At 33.3% G+C, this 18662-nt stretch overlaps 1 protein-coding gene across 1 annotated transcript; it reads right to left on the minus strand.

Annotated features, from left to right (window-relative positions):
- Positions 1–4599: 4599 nt before the first annotated feature.
- On the minus strand, positions 4600–17286 carry LOC143250944 (uncharacterized). The gene is made up of 3 exons (XM_076502215.1): positions 17006–17286; positions 8051–8261; positions 4600–4947 (listed from the first exon to the last, which is right to left on the minus strand). The coding sequence occupies exons 1-2, from the start codon at positions 17129–17131 to the stop codon at positions 8088–8090; spliced, it is 300 nt and encodes a 99-aa protein (XP_076358330.1). The 5' UTR covers positions 17132–17286; the 3' UTR covers positions 4600–4947; positions 8051–8087.
- Positions 17287–18662: the final 1376 nt, after the last annotated feature.

Genomic DNA, 18662 nt, shown 5'->3' on the forward strand with positions numbered 1-18662 from the left:
AAGAGCTATCATTATCCCATAAGTTTACTATTCCAGTTAAATTTTACTTACGTTTATAGAAATGTTTCACAATAAACCTCAGTTTGCGTTAAGCAAAGTTAAAATAATAATATTTACAGCTGATTCTTCCTTCTTCTGTGAGGGTAGGAAGTTTCTAAAGAGAGAAGCGTCATTCATCGCACCGCTCGGATTATTCAGATTGTATTTTGAAGCTATTAATATCTTATACTGACACATACACACACAGATATAATATATATGTATGTATAGTTTTCCTTTAAAATCACATATCAGTTTCATATCTTACCTTGATGAAACATCGTATAAAAGACAGTGAGAAGAAAGTTATTGTTGTTTTCGACCTTTCATCTCAGAAGAACAAGCACATCGAGTACTGTTTTCATAGCCTCACAACAAATGATGTAAGATTGATGGCCTACCAACTGGCTGAATGAAATCAGATTATGAACCAATTTAAAGGATTTTCAAGTCTCAATACCTACCATGAAGCTCTTAAACCTAATCACTTCCCAGTAAAACTGCGTGTAGGGTTGAAGAGAAACAACAGTTTCTGAGTGCCGCTGATTCCCTCTCAAGTCTCTTTGAAGTTTATTAGATATAAAATCTAAATTACTGCCATGTTAGTTAGTTAGTCGATTGTGTAAAAAGCGTTTTGAAAAGTAATCTACTCTCTGTTTGTGTTCCTAAATTAACTTCTATGACAAGGGCGACTGGTTTTATTAAGGTTATTCCATATCCTCGGGGAAGTGAAGGCAAAACACAACTTTGCTCAGAGCAGCCTATATAAAAGCATCTTCAAGTAGGAATGTTAATGGCGAGTTTATTAGCTAACTCTTTAGCTCTGACTGATAATCTAATACCAGGATTTGCACTTGTTTTTACAGTCTCTGGTGTACTAGGTCCTTCTAGCCTGAATAACCCCATTACATTTGTTGCACCTGGGTCTTCTAGCGTTAATAACCCTCCAAATGTCCATATTTCAGGATCCTCTGAAAGTCTTCGAAATAATGATGTTCTGGAGCCCTCTAGTAGAAATAGCCGTTCAGCAGCTGATGTTTCTGGGTCATCTGGGGTAACTGGCCCCATAATTGATTCAATCCACTAAGTCCCTTTGCTTTAAAAAGCCCTAGTGTCACATGGATCATGTACACAATAGCCCAGTTTCCTATGATTTAGATGGACCCTCTGATTTAATAATAATGAATCACTGCTACTCATCAGGCATCAGTGAGAATAGCCGATCTGCGTTGGTTGTGTCTCTCGAGAATAACAATCACTAACCGAAGAAAGATTCTAATGACATAAAGAAACGTAGAAAAGAAAGCAGAGGTGCAAGATACTTATATCAACTTTCTCCAAGAATGTACTTGAACCAAGATCAGATGGCAAAGAAAACATAGAAACGGAAGCAGGGAGCGAATAATGTATTGAAACGAGCGCAGAGTGCAATGCCAAAGTCAAAGGAGAAAAAAGCCAGTGGTAAAACCTAAGCAAAAGCTGATGACGAGTCACACGAACAATGCCAAAAGACAAAAAGGACAAATGATGTCTTGCTCAATCGGTCACAGTTATTACTGCGTCCTTTGCAATGAGCTGTCTATTTAGTCTGCCCAGGAAGATTGGATCCAATACAACGAAAGCAAACAATCGGCACATGAAAATCGCACTGCCTATGAGGGCGTTGGGAAATCCAACCGTGACAAATGCTTGTAGATTTTTTTTTCCATTGGTTGTTGAGGATGTAGCTTCCCTCTGCAAAAAATAATTGAACGTTTGCTTTCTTTTCCCTACACAGTGGTTACCATTGTCCGAGAAGTTCAGAGAGGGAAGTTTTGAATACCTTTGCATTTTCGTTAATAACAATTTTTGAAGTTCCTAAGCAATGAGTCTTTTGTAGTTTTGTAGAAAAATCTCATCTCTTCCTATATGGAAATGATTGGTAACTTCCAACTTTTCAAACTACAAAATATATATCGAACTTTTCCTTAAGTGGTTCCTTTTGCTCGGTCTTCTCCCAATTTTTTCTATAGTGTATAATAAAACTGTTTCACTGTAGAAATAGAAAGTCAACAAATGAAGAATTTAGAAAGTAAATAACGAGAGCACATATTTTTCAGACTATGTGATTTGTACTTCAGATTTGCCTTGTAAATAAAGTAAACAACCAAAGCACATATTTTTCAGATTATGTGATTTGTACTTCAGATCTGCCTGGTAAAAGACGAGTTGTCACAAGCTTTGACTTTTTAAGGAAGTCATATTGTTTAATATATATACGTGTAAATAAAATAATTTACTATTCATGGCAAGTAATATGAACATTAATTGAATAACGATTCATTTATTGTTATTTAAGGTTGATATTACAATATCTATTCAGCACTCACATATCTAGTAATAAAATACACTAACATTTATCGTAATTTATAAACGACACTCTAATATTTGTTTTGATTATGTTATTGGGAGGACTTCATGAAATAGATGATTTAGGTATCTTGAAGTAAAAGAAAAATTAAATGAAATTGAGAAGAAAGTACATTTAGATATCTCATAAATGTATATTATTATTTTATAATTAAAGTCAAAACTACCAGTTTTAATATGTGGAAAAGTAAGTTTCATAAGTTTAATAAATTAATTTTCATAAATCAATCTCATTTAGCTATTAAAGAAAAAGCTCCGATAGTTGTTTTAATTTTTTTTTCAAATTTTGATATTAAAACAAAAATATAGAATATAAATAAATAAACAAGTTTCAAACTTTCTCAAGGGTAAGATAAATTTGGGAACCAATCGGCATATTTAGTAAGCCATGAACCACACCTTCGTAAAAAAATGTGCCAACGAACGCCACTAAAGAAGATGATGTAACAGCTTCATATTTGAACCTCTAGTATTTGAAGGAGTTCCTCATCTTTACCTGTCGTACTAGAAGTGTTTCTTTATATCGCTTGATGTAGCTCCACATCTCAACCAGTATTAGTTAGAACAGGTTTTCATCATAACCTGTAGTAAATGATTAGCTATTCATCTCATCATAGCCTGTAGTAAATGATTAGCTTTTCATCTCATCTTTTAATAGTTGGAAGAGTTCCGCATCACAGTCTATTGTACTTGAAGTAGCTCTTTCACTCGATTGTGCTTTTTACAAGAACTGATACGGAGAAGAATATACATAAATTATGTCTTATAAGTATCTAATCTTATACCATCACTTGCTTATTAAATAAAAACCAAAAACTGCCTCTAGTAGTTAGAGTAGTTCTTCATTGCAACTTGTATATTAAAATGGCTCTTCGTGTTAATCTTTAGTAGTTGGAATGGCTTCGCATTACAAGCTACAGTAGATTAAGTAACTCTTCATTTCAATGTGTAGCAGGTGTAGTGATTGCTTGTTCCAACCTGTAGTAATTGGATAGGTTATTTAGCTAAACCTGTAGTAATTGAAGTGACTTTTCATCTCATCCTGCAGTAGATGGAGTGGCTCCTCATCACGACTGTGTTACAAGAGTATTTTCTTATATTTACTTAAAATTCTTAAATATTTTTATTCTAAATCAAAGTTGCGAAAGAACTTATGTCAACTTGAATTCATTAAAACATCTCTTAACTTCGATCTGACGTTGCTAAAGCTTATCTATATGAAGATAAAACTGCTAAGAAATATTTTCATTTCAACCTAAAGCAGAAGAACATTTACATTATCTCATTAACGATGCTGAAGCATTTCTGGAAGTCCATTATAAGTTTTTAATCAGCTCTGTATAATAAACTTGGAACCTCTTCTTGACGTTAGGAGTAACATGTAACTCAATTAAAAATGAAATTTATTTATGACATTTATTAGGATCAAAATATTTTTTAATTATAATTAACTTGAATATTCCTCGTGACGATTACAGCCACTGAAGACTTGTTGGGTAGTTAAGTAACTAAGATTTGCTCTAATTTATTTACAACTAATCTCATCGTTGGAAGTATTTGAAAGATTTAACCTAGGGCAGAAAGAATAAATGACTATAAAGCTCCATTAAAAGGAATCTTCGGAAGGTCGTTCCTTCATTACGTTTCTGGTGAGGTCATTTTATTCAGAAGTTATGTTAATTTAAACGAAATTAAAATAATGATGCATTTGTAGATGCAGAAGATGGTTCACTTACAAGCCATGAAGTATGAGAATACTTGATGTATTTTGTATGAGATATTAATAGTCAAATAAATGTATATTGTGTTAATAAAGAACTAATTTTTCATCCATAACACACTACTTTGTTCACTTGTTTGATTATAGTTAAGCGCAAAGTCTATATAATGGACTGGTTTTCTGTGTTGTACCCACCTCGAGTACAGAAATCCGATTTTTAATGTTATAAGCCTCCATACTTACAACTACCATAATATAATAATAATTTCATGTATCATTAATTACTAACTATTTAACTTTTCCCATGAATATGTTGAATAAAAATGATTAATTATTGGAAGATAAAAGAAGTGATTAAATTCTTTGTCAAGAGGTTATCGTTTGGTAATGAGAAAAATACAAGTAAGTTTGATTCGTTTATTTTTCTCGGAAAGTTCCGGATTTTATTTGCAATTTCTCGAAAGTTACGAACTATTAGTACAGTCATAACTACAGAAACTGAGACACCTACGAATATCACAAATATCAACCTGCAGGAGTGTTTAGAGGAATAAGCTTTTTAATAACCGTAAAACAACAAAACGTAAATTTATCAAGATGTTTAGAGTTTAATACATACTACATTAAACTGCCGATAAAACTATCAATGTGACAGGCTACAAACCATATAATGAAGTTGTTTTTTTTCTTTTCTTCAACTTGCCTAAACATTGATGTTTTATCGCAGGCAAGTCTTCACAAGTAGGTTCCGTCTTGACTATCTTCAGTGGTAAATCTATCTATAAATTGCAGAAAATTAAAACAATTAACATTTTATGTTTATTTTGTGTTTAAGATACATTTGTATCTTAACACAGTAAGTTACTTGGAGTCAGACAAATAAATCAATTACGTAGTAAAACTTAAATGTTTTGTATATAGTATTACCAATACACTAGATCAAATATTACAGTTTTAATGATACTCTGAATTGGTATTAAAGTTTTCTATGTAGGAACTGATCGTTATTGTTTGTTAAGTTTGTGAATAAGAAATACACGACAGGCATAAAATAGATGTAGACGTGTAGATGAAGAAAGCAAAACCGGATTAACCCTTAAATGGCGGCCATCATCAATTACTGCTGCTACCTACAACATTCCCGCTTGGCCCGGCATGGCCATGTGGGTTAAGGCATTCGACTTGTAATCTGAGGGTCGCGCGTTCGAATCCCCGTCACACCAAACATGCTCGCCCTTTCAGCCGTGAGGGCGTTATAATGTGACGGTCAATCCCACTATTCATTGGTAACAGAGTAGCCTAAGAGTTGGCGGTGGGTATTCATGACTAGCTGCCTTCCCTCTAGTCTTACACTGCTAAATTAGGGACGGCTAGCGCAGATAGCCTTCGTGTAGCTTTGCGTGAAATTCAAAAACAAACAAACATTTCCGCTGTTTAAGGGTTAATGAGCGGTAAGTAGGTGTAATTCCTCGAGTTCTTCGAATAAAAGGGGCACTCCGATTAATAGAAAAATAATCAAACTTGGTGTATGATTTAAAACATATGTTTATAAATGTCCCAATATCAAAAACACCAATTTAAGTCGTTTCATATAAACCAATTATTTTGTAACATTTCATCAACAACTGTTTTATATCTTCATTGATAGATATTTACTCAGTCATTTAACAACAACAACTAGTTTCATTATTTGTACATTAGAAACTTTACTATTAGTATTTTGTTTATTATTTACCTATTGTTTGTGTTTATGTGTTTTTCAAATTGTGGTTAACAAATAGTACTGAAATGCAATTTACTTACTTACAAAGTTCACTTCTGAAGGCCCCAACAAAATTTACTCTGTGCACCACAAGCCCTCAATGCTCCCTTGTTGTAGTAAAGCTACAAAAACTGCAGCCTTACCAGTTAGCACAAATTTATATAAAAATATATGCAGGACACACATAATTGTCTTAGACGAAGCATATTACTAAGAGTAAATTTCTTTCTGCTGAGGGTTAAATCATATTTCGTCTGAAGGATTTTGAATTATCACGTGATTTGCATTGGCATTACTGTAATTTTGGGACGAAATAAAATCCACCGCGTTTCACCTAGCCTTGCAACGTCATCTAGTGTAATCGTTTATAACTGTGTACAGAATATGGTTTTATACACCTATACGAATGGGTAACGTAGTAGGTAATATGATTCTTTTCTTCCCCACTCGTAATTTTATACCAAAGCCTATTTGTGTCAGTTCTGTGCGTGTAGTAATAACAGAAGATTGTTTCAATAAAAATAAGCAGTATAATAAAAGAAAACTATTTTTGCCATAAAAAAGGATTTTCATTAATTTCACAAATTAATGAAAAACAAACTAGGAGTGCAATAACGGGTATTATGCATTGATACTGTGTCTGTTTCATAATGTTTTGACAAATTAGTTGATTATGTCTATTTTAAGAATATTACAAGTTTTTAAAGATAAGTCAGCAAAAAATACGAGCATTTTATGTTGGTTGTAACTTTGTCGTCATTATAACATACTTAACTATGTAATTAAATATTCAAAAAACGAAATACATGGTAACAAATGTTTTTTTTTGTGTGGAATTCTAAGTGTAACTGCAAATTATTTAAAAAAAAACTCAGTTCGAGTCTTACAGGTTCTGCTTAGCTATAAAACCTTTCTAATGAGTTGCTCAAGTGTAAAAGTATTATTTATTGTTTTTCAAACAACAATAACAATAGAGACAGATACGCAGGAAAATGAAAGAACTTATCTAGCAAATTACATATTATTTAGGTTTTAAAATATATTTACATATTTAAATGAGCTTGACCATTCTTAAGCGTTCCCATTCCTCTCCAACTGAAAAAACGAAATAAGAGAGGATGATGGTACATAGAGATCACATTATTAAAAATAGACTTGTCTTCTATTTTTGTGTAAAAGTTTGATACAGTCTAGTAATTTTGTCCATGATGATTACTCGTGGGAGTTATAAATGATGATTTACAGGAGTAATGGGACATCAATAACTATGGTTTAAAGATTTGACGCTAGTACCAGAAATACTCTCTCACTAAATCACTAACTAAATTACGATGCTTACGTTCAAAATAAAATGGCCGTTCGTGGCCAGGTGGGTTAAGGAGTTCGACTCGTAATCTAAGGATCGCGGGTTCGAATCCCCGTCGTACCAAACATGCTCGTCCTTCCAGCCGTGGGGGAGTTATAATGTTACGGTCAATCCCACTATTCGTTGGTAAAAGAGTAGCTCAAGAGTTGGCAGTGGGTGGTGATGACTAGCTGCCTTCCATCTAGTCTTACACTGCTAAATTAGGGACGGCTAGCGCAGATAGCCCTCGAGTAGCTTTGCGCGAAATTCAAAAACAAACAAACAAAATCTATAACTGTCATACTTCAAATTGGTATGAATGTTTGTTAGAACTGAAGGGATACAAATAAATTTTGCGGTTTTTATGAACATTTTTGGATTTTTATACTACTACTTTGCCGCATATTAATGGATCTTCACCAGATTTGGCATGAAGGTTTCCTGGGTTTATGCGGAAGTGCATGCAAGTTTGCGTTTTTGTGTTTTGCAGTTTTTATTGGCGTTTTTTGCGCTTTTCACAATTACACTTTATATAAGCAACTTTTCATGCCCTAAGATAATCTTTCTTTAATCATGCGAATTTACGTAACTTTCTTCCAGTCAATACATCAATATAACTTTCAAGTTCTGCTCTGCAACACGCAATCCGGAGTAACCTAAGTAAAAATATTGAGCTATAATTGTGACATCCGCCAAAAATATGTTTGTTTGACATAACAATATGAAAATGACATCTTTTATGGTAAGAGAAATCTGTGACATTTTAGCGACTTACCTTTTATATCGGCTTTTTACGCAAAACGATGCAGTAATTACTTTCGCCGGAAACAAGAAACAGCATTAAAATAACACCTCCAAAATTTATGTTCACCGCCCCGTCTTTGAAGTTCCATCTGGTCGCTGACTATTTCGTCTTCTCGCAGAGCTTTCTGAAGGGTGCTCATCAACTTATTTAACATGATCGTTGACCGTTTGGCTGCCACATCCTGAGAAATAATAACATGAGTAGTGGATTTAAGAAAAAGAGTGACAGTCATTTAATAATTAATGAAGATAGGTTGAAATAATATTTTGAGTGACTTACTACGATGCTTCATTGAGCGTGATTTCATAATTTTTAAATACGCCTATCTTTCTTTTGGTCTAATTTTTGACGTCCATAACAATCATGTTACAGATATTTGTCAGCACTTTGAGTCTAACAAATTGATATAAGTAATAACATTATAAGCATTTGTTTATTTCTGAACCTGGTGATTTTGTATAAATCTAACAATACCCTAGAAAAATTTGTCAAATTTTTGAGTCCCGCTTTGATACTCAAATACAAAAATTAACTTTAGACATTTGTGAGTTCTCTAATCCTCGTTTTAATATTCAATTACAACCATTAACTGTAGGTATTTGTGAGTTCTTTGATCCTCGCTTTGATACTCAAATACAGCAATTTACTTTTAGCATTTGTCAGTTTTTTGAGCCTATCGATTTCATATCTACCACAAAAATCTTATGGAGATTTCTTATATATTTGAGACTCGCTTTGATTTTTTTTTTCCAAGATGATTTGATTCGATGGTCCTTTCATCTAATCGAATTTCTTCTTCTTTCCTTTTATACACTTACAGTTAAGACAGAAAGTGTTCGTACCCCTGCGTCCAGAGTGGTTTTTTTGCTCCTAAATTAAAACGTTTCACGATTAGGCTAATAGAAGTAAAATATATTATAATTATTATACTAACACACATCTACCTAACTTTGTATGTAAATTAAACAACAAATAAACTGTTTATAAACAAATAACCAAAAATAGGAGGAGCAGAAAGTGTTCGTACATTTCAGAACGTGGAGAAAAACTGATATTCCCGTAAAAATTTTGTTTAGTTTGGCGAATAAACTACATTATACCATTTCAGAACTAGACACTGGGTTCATAATTATTCGAATTTAGCCAGAAAAAATGTACTTCCGGCAATTTAGTGCCGTCTCCGTCATTATATGCTTGGTCATCATGGCGAACAGGAAACAACTGTCCAGTAATTTAAAAAATCAAATTATTGTAAAATACATGTCTCTTGTGTCTTTTTCTGGTATTGCTACACAACTTAATGTGCCAAAATCTACTGTTCAAAGTATAATTGCCAAGTTTAAGCTTACAGGATCAACTGCTAACCTCCCTCGTTCCGGACGCCCCATCAAAATTCCAGAGAGAACCAAGAGGAAGGTTCTCAGAAAAGTTAATAGGAACCCTCGTTTAACACGTAATGACATACAGAAACTGGTAAGGGAAACTGGGGTTGAAGTAAGCACCTCTGCAGTTACGAACATGTTACACTCTTCTGGGTTCAAAGCATGCCGTCCTCGTAGAACTCCATATTTAAAGCCTGTTCATTTAGAAGCATGATTCAGGTATGCAAAAAAGCATGTAGATAAACCCTTTACATATTGGAAGAGTATTCTTTGGTCAGACGAGACTAAAATCGAGCTTTTCGGCCACAATGATGTTCGCAATATTTTCCGTAAGAAGGGGGAACGAAATCTTCCAAAGAACACCGTCCCTACAGTTAAACACAGAGGTGGCTCGATCATGCTATAGGGTTCTTTCAGCTCTTCTGGTGTAGGCAGCCTTCACCGCGTCAACGGAATCATGAGAAAAGAAAACTACGTTGATATATTAGGCACTTATATCAAGAATCATGCTCGAAACTTCTGGCTTGGGCGTCGTTGGATCTTCCAGCACGACAATGACCCTAAGCACACATCGAAATATGTGTAATCCTGGCTGCAGAGGAACCATATAAGCGTTCTAGAGTGGCCATCGCAGTCACCCGATCTCAACCCAATTGAAAACGTTTGGTATTAGTTGAAGACCAGGGTTCATCAGCGTCATCCGAAAACTTGCAAGAGTTGGAGGCCTTCTGCAAAGAAGAATGGAAGAAAATACCAGTCGAGTACTGTCAAACGATCATGGAGGGCTATGAGGAGAGATTGCGCCAAGTAATTCACCTGAAAGACTGCACAACTGACCTTTAAAGTTGACGCACTAACACTTTTTGCTCCTCCTATGTTTGGTTATTTGTTCATAAACAGTTTATTTGTTGTTTAATTTATATAAAAATTTATGTAGATGTGTGTTAGTATAATATTTATAATATACTTTACTTTCGTTATCCTAATCTTGATACCTTTTAAGTTATGAGGAAGACACTACTTATGACGCAGGGGTACGAACACTTTCTGTCGTAACTGTATATAATACACAACTAAAACTCTTCTCTCTCTTCTATGTTAGATTTCTCTCTTCATCTTTCTGTGTCTTCCATTCATGATTATCAGTCCATTTTCTCCATTGATTTCACGTAAGTATTTAATTCCTTTAGTTTCAGATTTCCCTTCTTTTTCTCTATCTATGAATATTTATATCATATTTCCCTCTTTCTAATTCTCTCGTAGTTTCTACTATTTACTTTCAACTGGTATTACATGGTGTCCAAGTATTTGTTCTGCGTTTTTTTTCCGTTTTTGATGAATTGTTATATATATATCATTAATGTTTTCCTTCTCTACAACATAATTCTAAATTTACAATTCATTTTTGTTTTGTTCCATTTTTTTTGTCGGTCTTTGAGAAGTAAACATTCGGTGGACATCTATCGAAGGTAGACTTTCTTTCGACCCACTTTAATATCCATCCAAGCTGTGAATTCAATTTCTTCTATACACTCTTCATTTTTATAGCTGCGGCATAATGGCTGATAGAATGATTCTGAGGTTTATTCAAGTACAGACTTCTAGCTCATAGCTCCTTCGTCTCTTGACAAATTTAAGATATAATTACATTTTTTGGAGTTAGGAGGTGAGATCCTTTCGACTGATGTATTTAATCACGCTCAAAGTCTCCTATGTCAATTTACTCTAATTCTGCACAAAATAATTTCATTTTTAGGGTAGTTTGTTTGTTTTTGAACGTCGCGCGAAACTACACAAGGGCTATCTGCGCTAGTCGTCTCTAACTTAGCAGTGTAAGACTAGTGGGAAGGCAGCCAGTCATCACCACCCACCACCAATTCTTGGGCTACTCTTTTACCAACGAATAATGGGATTGACCGTCACATTATAACGTCCCCACGGCTGAAAGTACGAGCATGTTTGGTGCGACGGGGACTCGAACCCGCATCTATCAGATTACATTTTCAGAGTAGACTGGTATAAATCCTGATAAGTAATAAAATCGAACTGGTATATGAGCCTCACGCTTGGTATCGCTGGTGCATAAAAATATCTAATATATAAAGCTAAATCTGTGCCTCTTTGTTCGCAACTTTCAGCCATCTTTTCCTTATATGTTTTGATAAAAGATAACACGAGGAAGGTCATGGATGGGTTGGGACTATATGACCCATTTTTTGTAAAAAATAAATGTAAGTATGTGTGTAGGTAAAAACACCATCGATAACAACCCTTATACGTCTACGCATATAGCCAATGTCTTTAGGTTTAGAATTCCCTGTTATACATTTTGCGATTTTCTTTTTATACTTCATGTCTGTAAATAAAAATTCCAAAGCTGGCTATTTTGTCTTTGAGGTTGTCATAAGTCTGTGTTGTGTAATATCTCACAAAAGAAAATGACTTTTACGTACAGGTATATTGAGTAAACTGCTTTTGAAGTGAGTCGTCGCTAAACTGTATTCCGCATTTAAAAACAGAATTGTATTCTATGTATGGTGTATTGAAATGTCTTTTACTAACACATTAATCTTTACACGAATTTCAAGGATGTGCAGCTTTGAAGCTACTAATTTATTCTTGTGAATTGTTCATCCCCTTAAGCTGTTTAAAATAATAAAAATAAATACGATAGCCCCACATTATTCGATTTACCAATGGTCACTGAGTTTCTGATAAGAGGTGGAATTCTTTGAAATAGGTATAACTAGGTAGCAAATAATAAACCGAATAATAGATGGGGCTTCACATTTTTTTAAATGTTCTGAACAGCTTGTTTGGCTGAATAATTCACAAGAATAAATCGTGTTCTTTAAAAGGTAATATAAGTTAATATTGTTATTCAACCAATCAAAGTTCATGCGTGTAGGAATAAGTAACTTAATGCACTCAGCATAAGGACATTTATTGTTAACTTAACCCTGAGGGGTGTATGTTACCAAACGTCTTACAGCCTTTTCCATGAGATTAGATGCGATAACCGTCTTCTATTTGGACATCCAACTGGTTTCTATACACATACCCTGTGAGCTACAGGATAAAATACTTTGAACATAGCATGGTAAAAACGAGTGCAACCATACATCAAAGTAGCTTGTTGACTTTTTCCGTTGTTCTGCTTTTATTTGACCTGAAAATGTTTCTGAATAAAATTAAAACACTCATATGTGTAATTATGTTATTGACCAAACATTAGAACTCAAGCTGAGCTGGGCGATAAATACTCTTGTTCTACAGCATTGACAAGGCGGTTGTGAATGAAAAATCTATTTGTAGAGCACGGGAGGTCTGAGTCTGGATGCCAAACCACTTAAAATTATTATTCATAAAAATTACGCAAATTATAAAAGATAACAACACAAATAAACACATCTATGTGGTTTTGAATCCGTTTACTGCACTATATACTTCAGTTCTGGTGAAAAAGAAAAGAATATCAAACGTACAGTATTGTGTAAAATGCTAGAAGGAAGTCAATGTTTAGGTTTCAGGCTACTTTCAAAGAACAATAAAAGTCAAAGTTTAGGTGTCAGGCTACTTTCAAAGAACAGTAAAAGTCAAAGTTTAGGTTTCAGGCTACTTTCAAAGAACAATAAAAGTCAAATTTTAGGTTTAATGCTACTTTCAAAGAACAATAAAAGTCAAAGTTTAGATTTCAGGCTACTTTCAAAGAACAATAAAAGGTAAATCACAGATGAAACATCAAAATTTTATTAATCTTTATATCTAGTACAACAGAAACTCAAAGGAAGTGTTTGAGTTCAGGAGTCAGTTAATATTTTGTGTGTTCCTTTTGTTTCGATAACTGCAGACAATCTTTCAAACATTGATTCAACATAAAAACCAAAGTCTCTTTTAAGATTTTACTCTTAATGTCTGTAATACGTTCCCACAAAGTTTCTTTGGAAGTACCTTCTGATTTGTAAAGTTTTTGATCTGTCAAATACCAGATCTGCTCAATTATATTAAGATCGGGTATCTGTGGGGGCCATTGCATCATTTGAATGACTTCAACAGATTCTTTCTTAACTAAGTAATATCTTCATAGGTTGGGGATCTTTGTCTTGTTGTTAGTAAATCCTTTACCAATAACACACAAAAACCATTTGGTTTTGTTTCATTATTATTAAGTGCAAAGCTACACAAAGGACTATCTGTGATCTGCCTACCACGGGTATCAAAACCCACTTTATAGTATTATAGTATCGCAAACATACTACTCAACATATCATGACGGATTAGTATCTGATGGCACTTGTGCTTGTCCATTATTCCTACCATTTTGCAAATATTTTCTGTTGATTTAGCAGAAAAACATCCCTAAAACCCATCAAACTGCGTCCATCATGCTTCATAGCAGGTGCTATGCATTGAGTTAAGTATCTTTTACCTATCTTTTGCTCTACGTACAAAAGCTTTGAACCAAATATTCCAAACTTGGATTTATCCGTCCATAATACACTTTTACAATCATCAACAGTCTAGTTTTTGTACTTTTTTAGCTGCAAAAAGGCTGCAGAAACGAAGATACTTAAGATCAGGTGTTCTGTCTCTTCTTTTACTATTTATCTCAGTCTCAGTCTCACGATCTAGGCTGCACTTGACAGTTTTGGGAAGCATTTCAAGTCTGCAGAAATTTGTCGAAGAGTCTAACCAGTATCACTTAGAGTTTTTACGTGAACTCTCTGCTCTTTTGACAATTATCTACATGTCATGAGAACAAAACATAATATGTTGCGTTAAACACTGTTTTTGTGAAGGTTTATTTGTGGATTGCTACAAATTTGATTTATTCTTGCGTATACCGCAACCGTATGCTTGCTACTTTTTATATTGTCAAAACACTGCATGGTTTACCATGACAGTTATTTTAGAACCTAAATATGATCAGTGTGTTCATCAAAGCAGAACCTTTATGACGTATCCTTGTTACAAGTTTATGGGAATTCTTAAGAATAATAAGTAGTGTCATCTTAGCTCATTGAATTGTCAACTAGGATCAGTGAAGCATTACCGTAGTGTTGAAATTTATATTCTGTAATGGCATTGAAAAATTAGCTCTGTAAAATGAAAAGAATAACAGAATATTTTCTTGTCCTAGCACTTTTGCACTATACTGTACATATACGTACAAATATAACAGTTAACATTAGAACTCACCACCTCAAGTAAAATCACAACTAATTTGATGTATTGTTTAATGATATCAGATATCAACTTTATTATCATCACCATTTCTTTTGGATTAGTATATCATGGAGTAGTTTATAAAAAGCTCCTAGTCGGTTAAGGACTTAATTTAAATATAAGTTAGAGTAATATTTTTTTTTCCGAATAGTGGTTAAGTTTACGTCGCGAACTTGTAGGCCTATAATTCATATTAGAGTTAGATAATCCGAGCAATAACTGAGCTAAAAATTTATAATAGACAAACATGACGGTTGTTGCTGTTTTAGCACAAATCTACATAACAGGCTCTGTCCTCTGCAGGGAATCGAATTCTGTATCTTAGCATAGTAGTTCAAAACTTACCACTGATCCATTGAGGGACAAACGTGATGAATAAGACTTCATAAAGTAGTTAAGAATTAACACTCCTACGAAAAGTGGGGCCTAATAGGCCCCAGAGCAACTTGAAAGGTTATTAATATTAGGCTAATAATTTTGTATTTAAATGAAATTGCCATTTAAATCCATTAATGAATGGATTAACGAGATTTCTCTGTCCCTATCTACTATCTAGCGAAACCACAGCCAGGGGAACGGGCTTGGAGAAATCAGGAGTAGAAACGTCTTTTCGTAGGAGTGTTAACATTGTATTGTTACCTGTTGTAAAAATATTGTTATACAGTGGTTGCATATAAAATTAGTATAATATATAAATACGAAGTTCAAACTTCTCAAAGACTTAGTTCTCAGGTAATTATTAGAGATTTAGTCTGTACGTGTTAACAATGATATAGAAACAAGTTTCTGTGGTAAAAATGAACTAGCAACAATGAGAAAACGTGGCGACTATGTAACGTAAAATTACAAAATTTTGAATTATCAATTTCAATTTAATTTAAGAAATATTTTTCATAATCCAGAAACAGAATATAAGTTATTTTTATACTGTTAACATTTAAACGATACATTAAAATGCAGTGTTTCCACTAAACTTAAAAACTGAGTTAAAATAATTATATATCACACGGATTAAATTAACAATCAACGCAAATTAATTAATGAAAAACTTTTGCACAAACGCTTTGGGTGTTCAAAGCTTTTTCAAAACTGTGAAAGCTTTAGCTGTTTCTTCTGGTATATAATATTATTAATGTACCTTCAAATACATTACCCTAACCAAGTAATTAATATAATATGTTCTGAAGTAATCAAAGTTTCTCCGTTTTGAATTAAAATAAGAATGTAGATCGTTGCGAAGTGGTTATTTAAGTGGAAAACAAAACTACTCAAACACTCAAGCGATTTCAGAGCGTTCTATAACCATCAGCTCTTTTAAACTTTAATATCATGATGTTCTTTACTGATACTATAAAGTATATTAAAACTAAAGGGCACTTAGCAGAGCGCATACCTCCACCATGCAGTGTTGATCATATTCGACCCCTGAAAAATATATCTTATGTTCGTCGTTATTAATGGATAAGGACTATTTTTGATAGAACGACGAGGAATATTTTCTACATATTTTTACCAAATTTCATCAAAATCCGATCATTTTTGACTGAGTTATAGATCAAAGCGACTGTAAAAAATCTGACCTCATGTTAACAGTTGGGGATTTTTTTTATCTTCTCGACCTGGCTTTCAACTTGACCCTCAAAAACTAATTACTTCTGAGTTGAGTCATAGTACAAATATATACTACCTTTAGCCAATATCCATTCAACTGCTTTGGAGAAATATTGTTGATAAAGATGCAAAGAAATAAAAACACACACACACGGCGAGTGAAAACACAGTATGGTAATGCAAAAACTGTATTAACATCGCATTGTAAAAAAATGCAGTTTATATATAGTATGCAAATAACTGAAGGTGTCATTAATGGATATGATGTTTCTAGTAAATCGAAAAAAAATGTTTACTCTCGTAACACATACATTTTTACTATTTTTGGCCACTTCAATCAGAGAACTTCGACAAGTCCCTCAGTGGATCAATAGTAAATTTACAAATGTACAACGTAAAAATCCGAAGTTTGATTCTCCGGGTGATCGAGTATAGATAAAAACAACAATATCTTCATGAAGATATTTCTACTCAGTAAATACTTGAGTCGATATCTTTAATAAAAATATTCATATTTATTGAGAATGTTTAACAAAAGGACAAGCTTAAGGAGCCTACAATAAGCTAGTTTCAGAAAATGTCTTTCCTAAACATGAACATGAAGACTACGGGTTGGAATATAAAATGACAAAACATTTTTGCTATTAGCAAACATTTATAACAGATGTAAGAAAAATTAGTCTAAACTCATATGGTTGTAACTTACTTTCAGCAAGAGAGACTTGAGATCTAGCCCTTGATTGGTTGGGTATGGATGTGCTAACTCAAGAAGAAAACTTGTGACAAACATGCCAACAATGAAACTTGTAACAAACCTTGGAGTAGCCACCATTGTCTTAGACTGTCTTAGCTGAGTTGGATAACAGTAACGTACAAAGAGAAAGTAATTGTCAAAGTACCTGATCTCTTTGGATTCGTGTTACTGGTTAGAATAAACTGTGAGTCTCTGAACAAACAAACTGATTTTTGTATCTGCGACCTCTCGTGACAACGTGGGAAGAAGGCAGGCGTTACTCAGCTGGCCAATCAACAGGTTGTAAGAGAGGAAGGAAGCTTGCTTCACTTGGATGATGGTCGTAGAAAGGCTTCGCGCTGTTTGTAATGTAATCAAGTATTTTAAGAAGTCACTCAGTATGAAATACTTAAACGTTAATATTAAAATTATGACTACACACTCAAAGAAAGTTCTCGTCACATCCATTACGTCACAATCACTTTATTTCATTATCGCCTCCAGGACGCTATCTGAACAACTTATTTGTCCTTTCATCTTATGTCCTCTTCTAAAGAGCTTTTTTAACTTATTTTTCACAAACAGTAAAATATAACTATAAACTTTCGGAAAGACCTCGTAAATTTTGCCAAGTTTTAAGCTGTTAGTATTCACTTATCTCAAGAAATAATAATTCTGATCTATCATTGTAATATGTCGTAACCATTAAACTTTCGGACAAAGGAAGGATTTAAACTTCATATAAGTATACGAGAAAAAAATCTTCTGATATTATACTATTTATATTATACTGTAAAAATTCACCAGATTTAGTAGGAGAGACTTATTGCATTATAACACACACACACACAACTATATATACATCATGATAGAAGTCTACGAATTTATTGGGTTTTGTTAAAATGTCAAGTGTTATTTTTTTGTCATCGTACACACGATAGGAGTAACAAGTTACGCCAGTAACATTTGAAAAATACTTCATTGACTGTGAAAAATGTTTATTCCTTCACATTTCATTACGACATTCTGTTTGTACATCAAACTAATTCTCAATGAACATGATATTAAAAAAATTGTGTATATTATTTTATTTTACTTGTATAAAAAACAAAACTCAAAGTTTAATTTAAAATATATGAAACTGTAGTAACAATATAAAAACATTAATAAAATTCGTATAAAAATAAATAATCTTGTTTAGAGGTTCGTCAACTTAATTCAACATACATACGGATTAATATATTGTTTTTACTGCGAAATGATCACACTTTTTTTATAAAATGACCTGTGGTGATTATTTTGTAATTTGATTGTATAAAAACGTACAGTTGGAAACTTTAAAGTTCCAAGTCAGTGGTCAACTATGTTATCTACTGTTATTTAACTGAAGAGATAAGAGGATTTTATCAGTTTGAAAGCTGAATACTTTAGTCATGCAGAATTTAATCCAAATATTTTCTTCGTTTTGATTGGTTCGAAAAGACGTTGTGAATTTAAATCTCATAGTGTTAAAAAATAAGTATTGTTTAGCGACTAACGAAATCATTATCATAAAGCGTGTATACTTATTAGTGTGCTTATTAAAGGTTTCGTCAGAATAACTGAACAACACAGGTGCAAATGATTTATA

The sequence above is a fragment of the Tachypleus tridentatus genome, chromosome 1 (genome assembly GCF_004210375.1).
Source record: "Tachypleus tridentatus isolate NWPU-2018 chromosome 1, ASM421037v1, whole genome shotgun sequence".
NCBI classification, from domain to species: domain Eukaryota; kingdom Metazoa; phylum Arthropoda; class Merostomata; order Xiphosura; family Limulidae; genus Tachypleus; species Tachypleus tridentatus.

What these genes read in the sequence shown, in the direction of transcription:
- LOC143250944 (XM_076502215.1), bottom strand. Translation starts at nt 17,131, where the DNA reads ATGGTGGCTACTCCAAGGTTTGTTACAAGTTTCATTGTTGGCATGTTT. An exon ending in TCAAGTCTCTCTTGCTGAAA is followed by an intron (nt 8,262 to 17,005) that starts GTAAGTTACAAC and finishes ATTATTTCTCAG; the next exon opens with GATGTGGCAGCCAAACGGTC.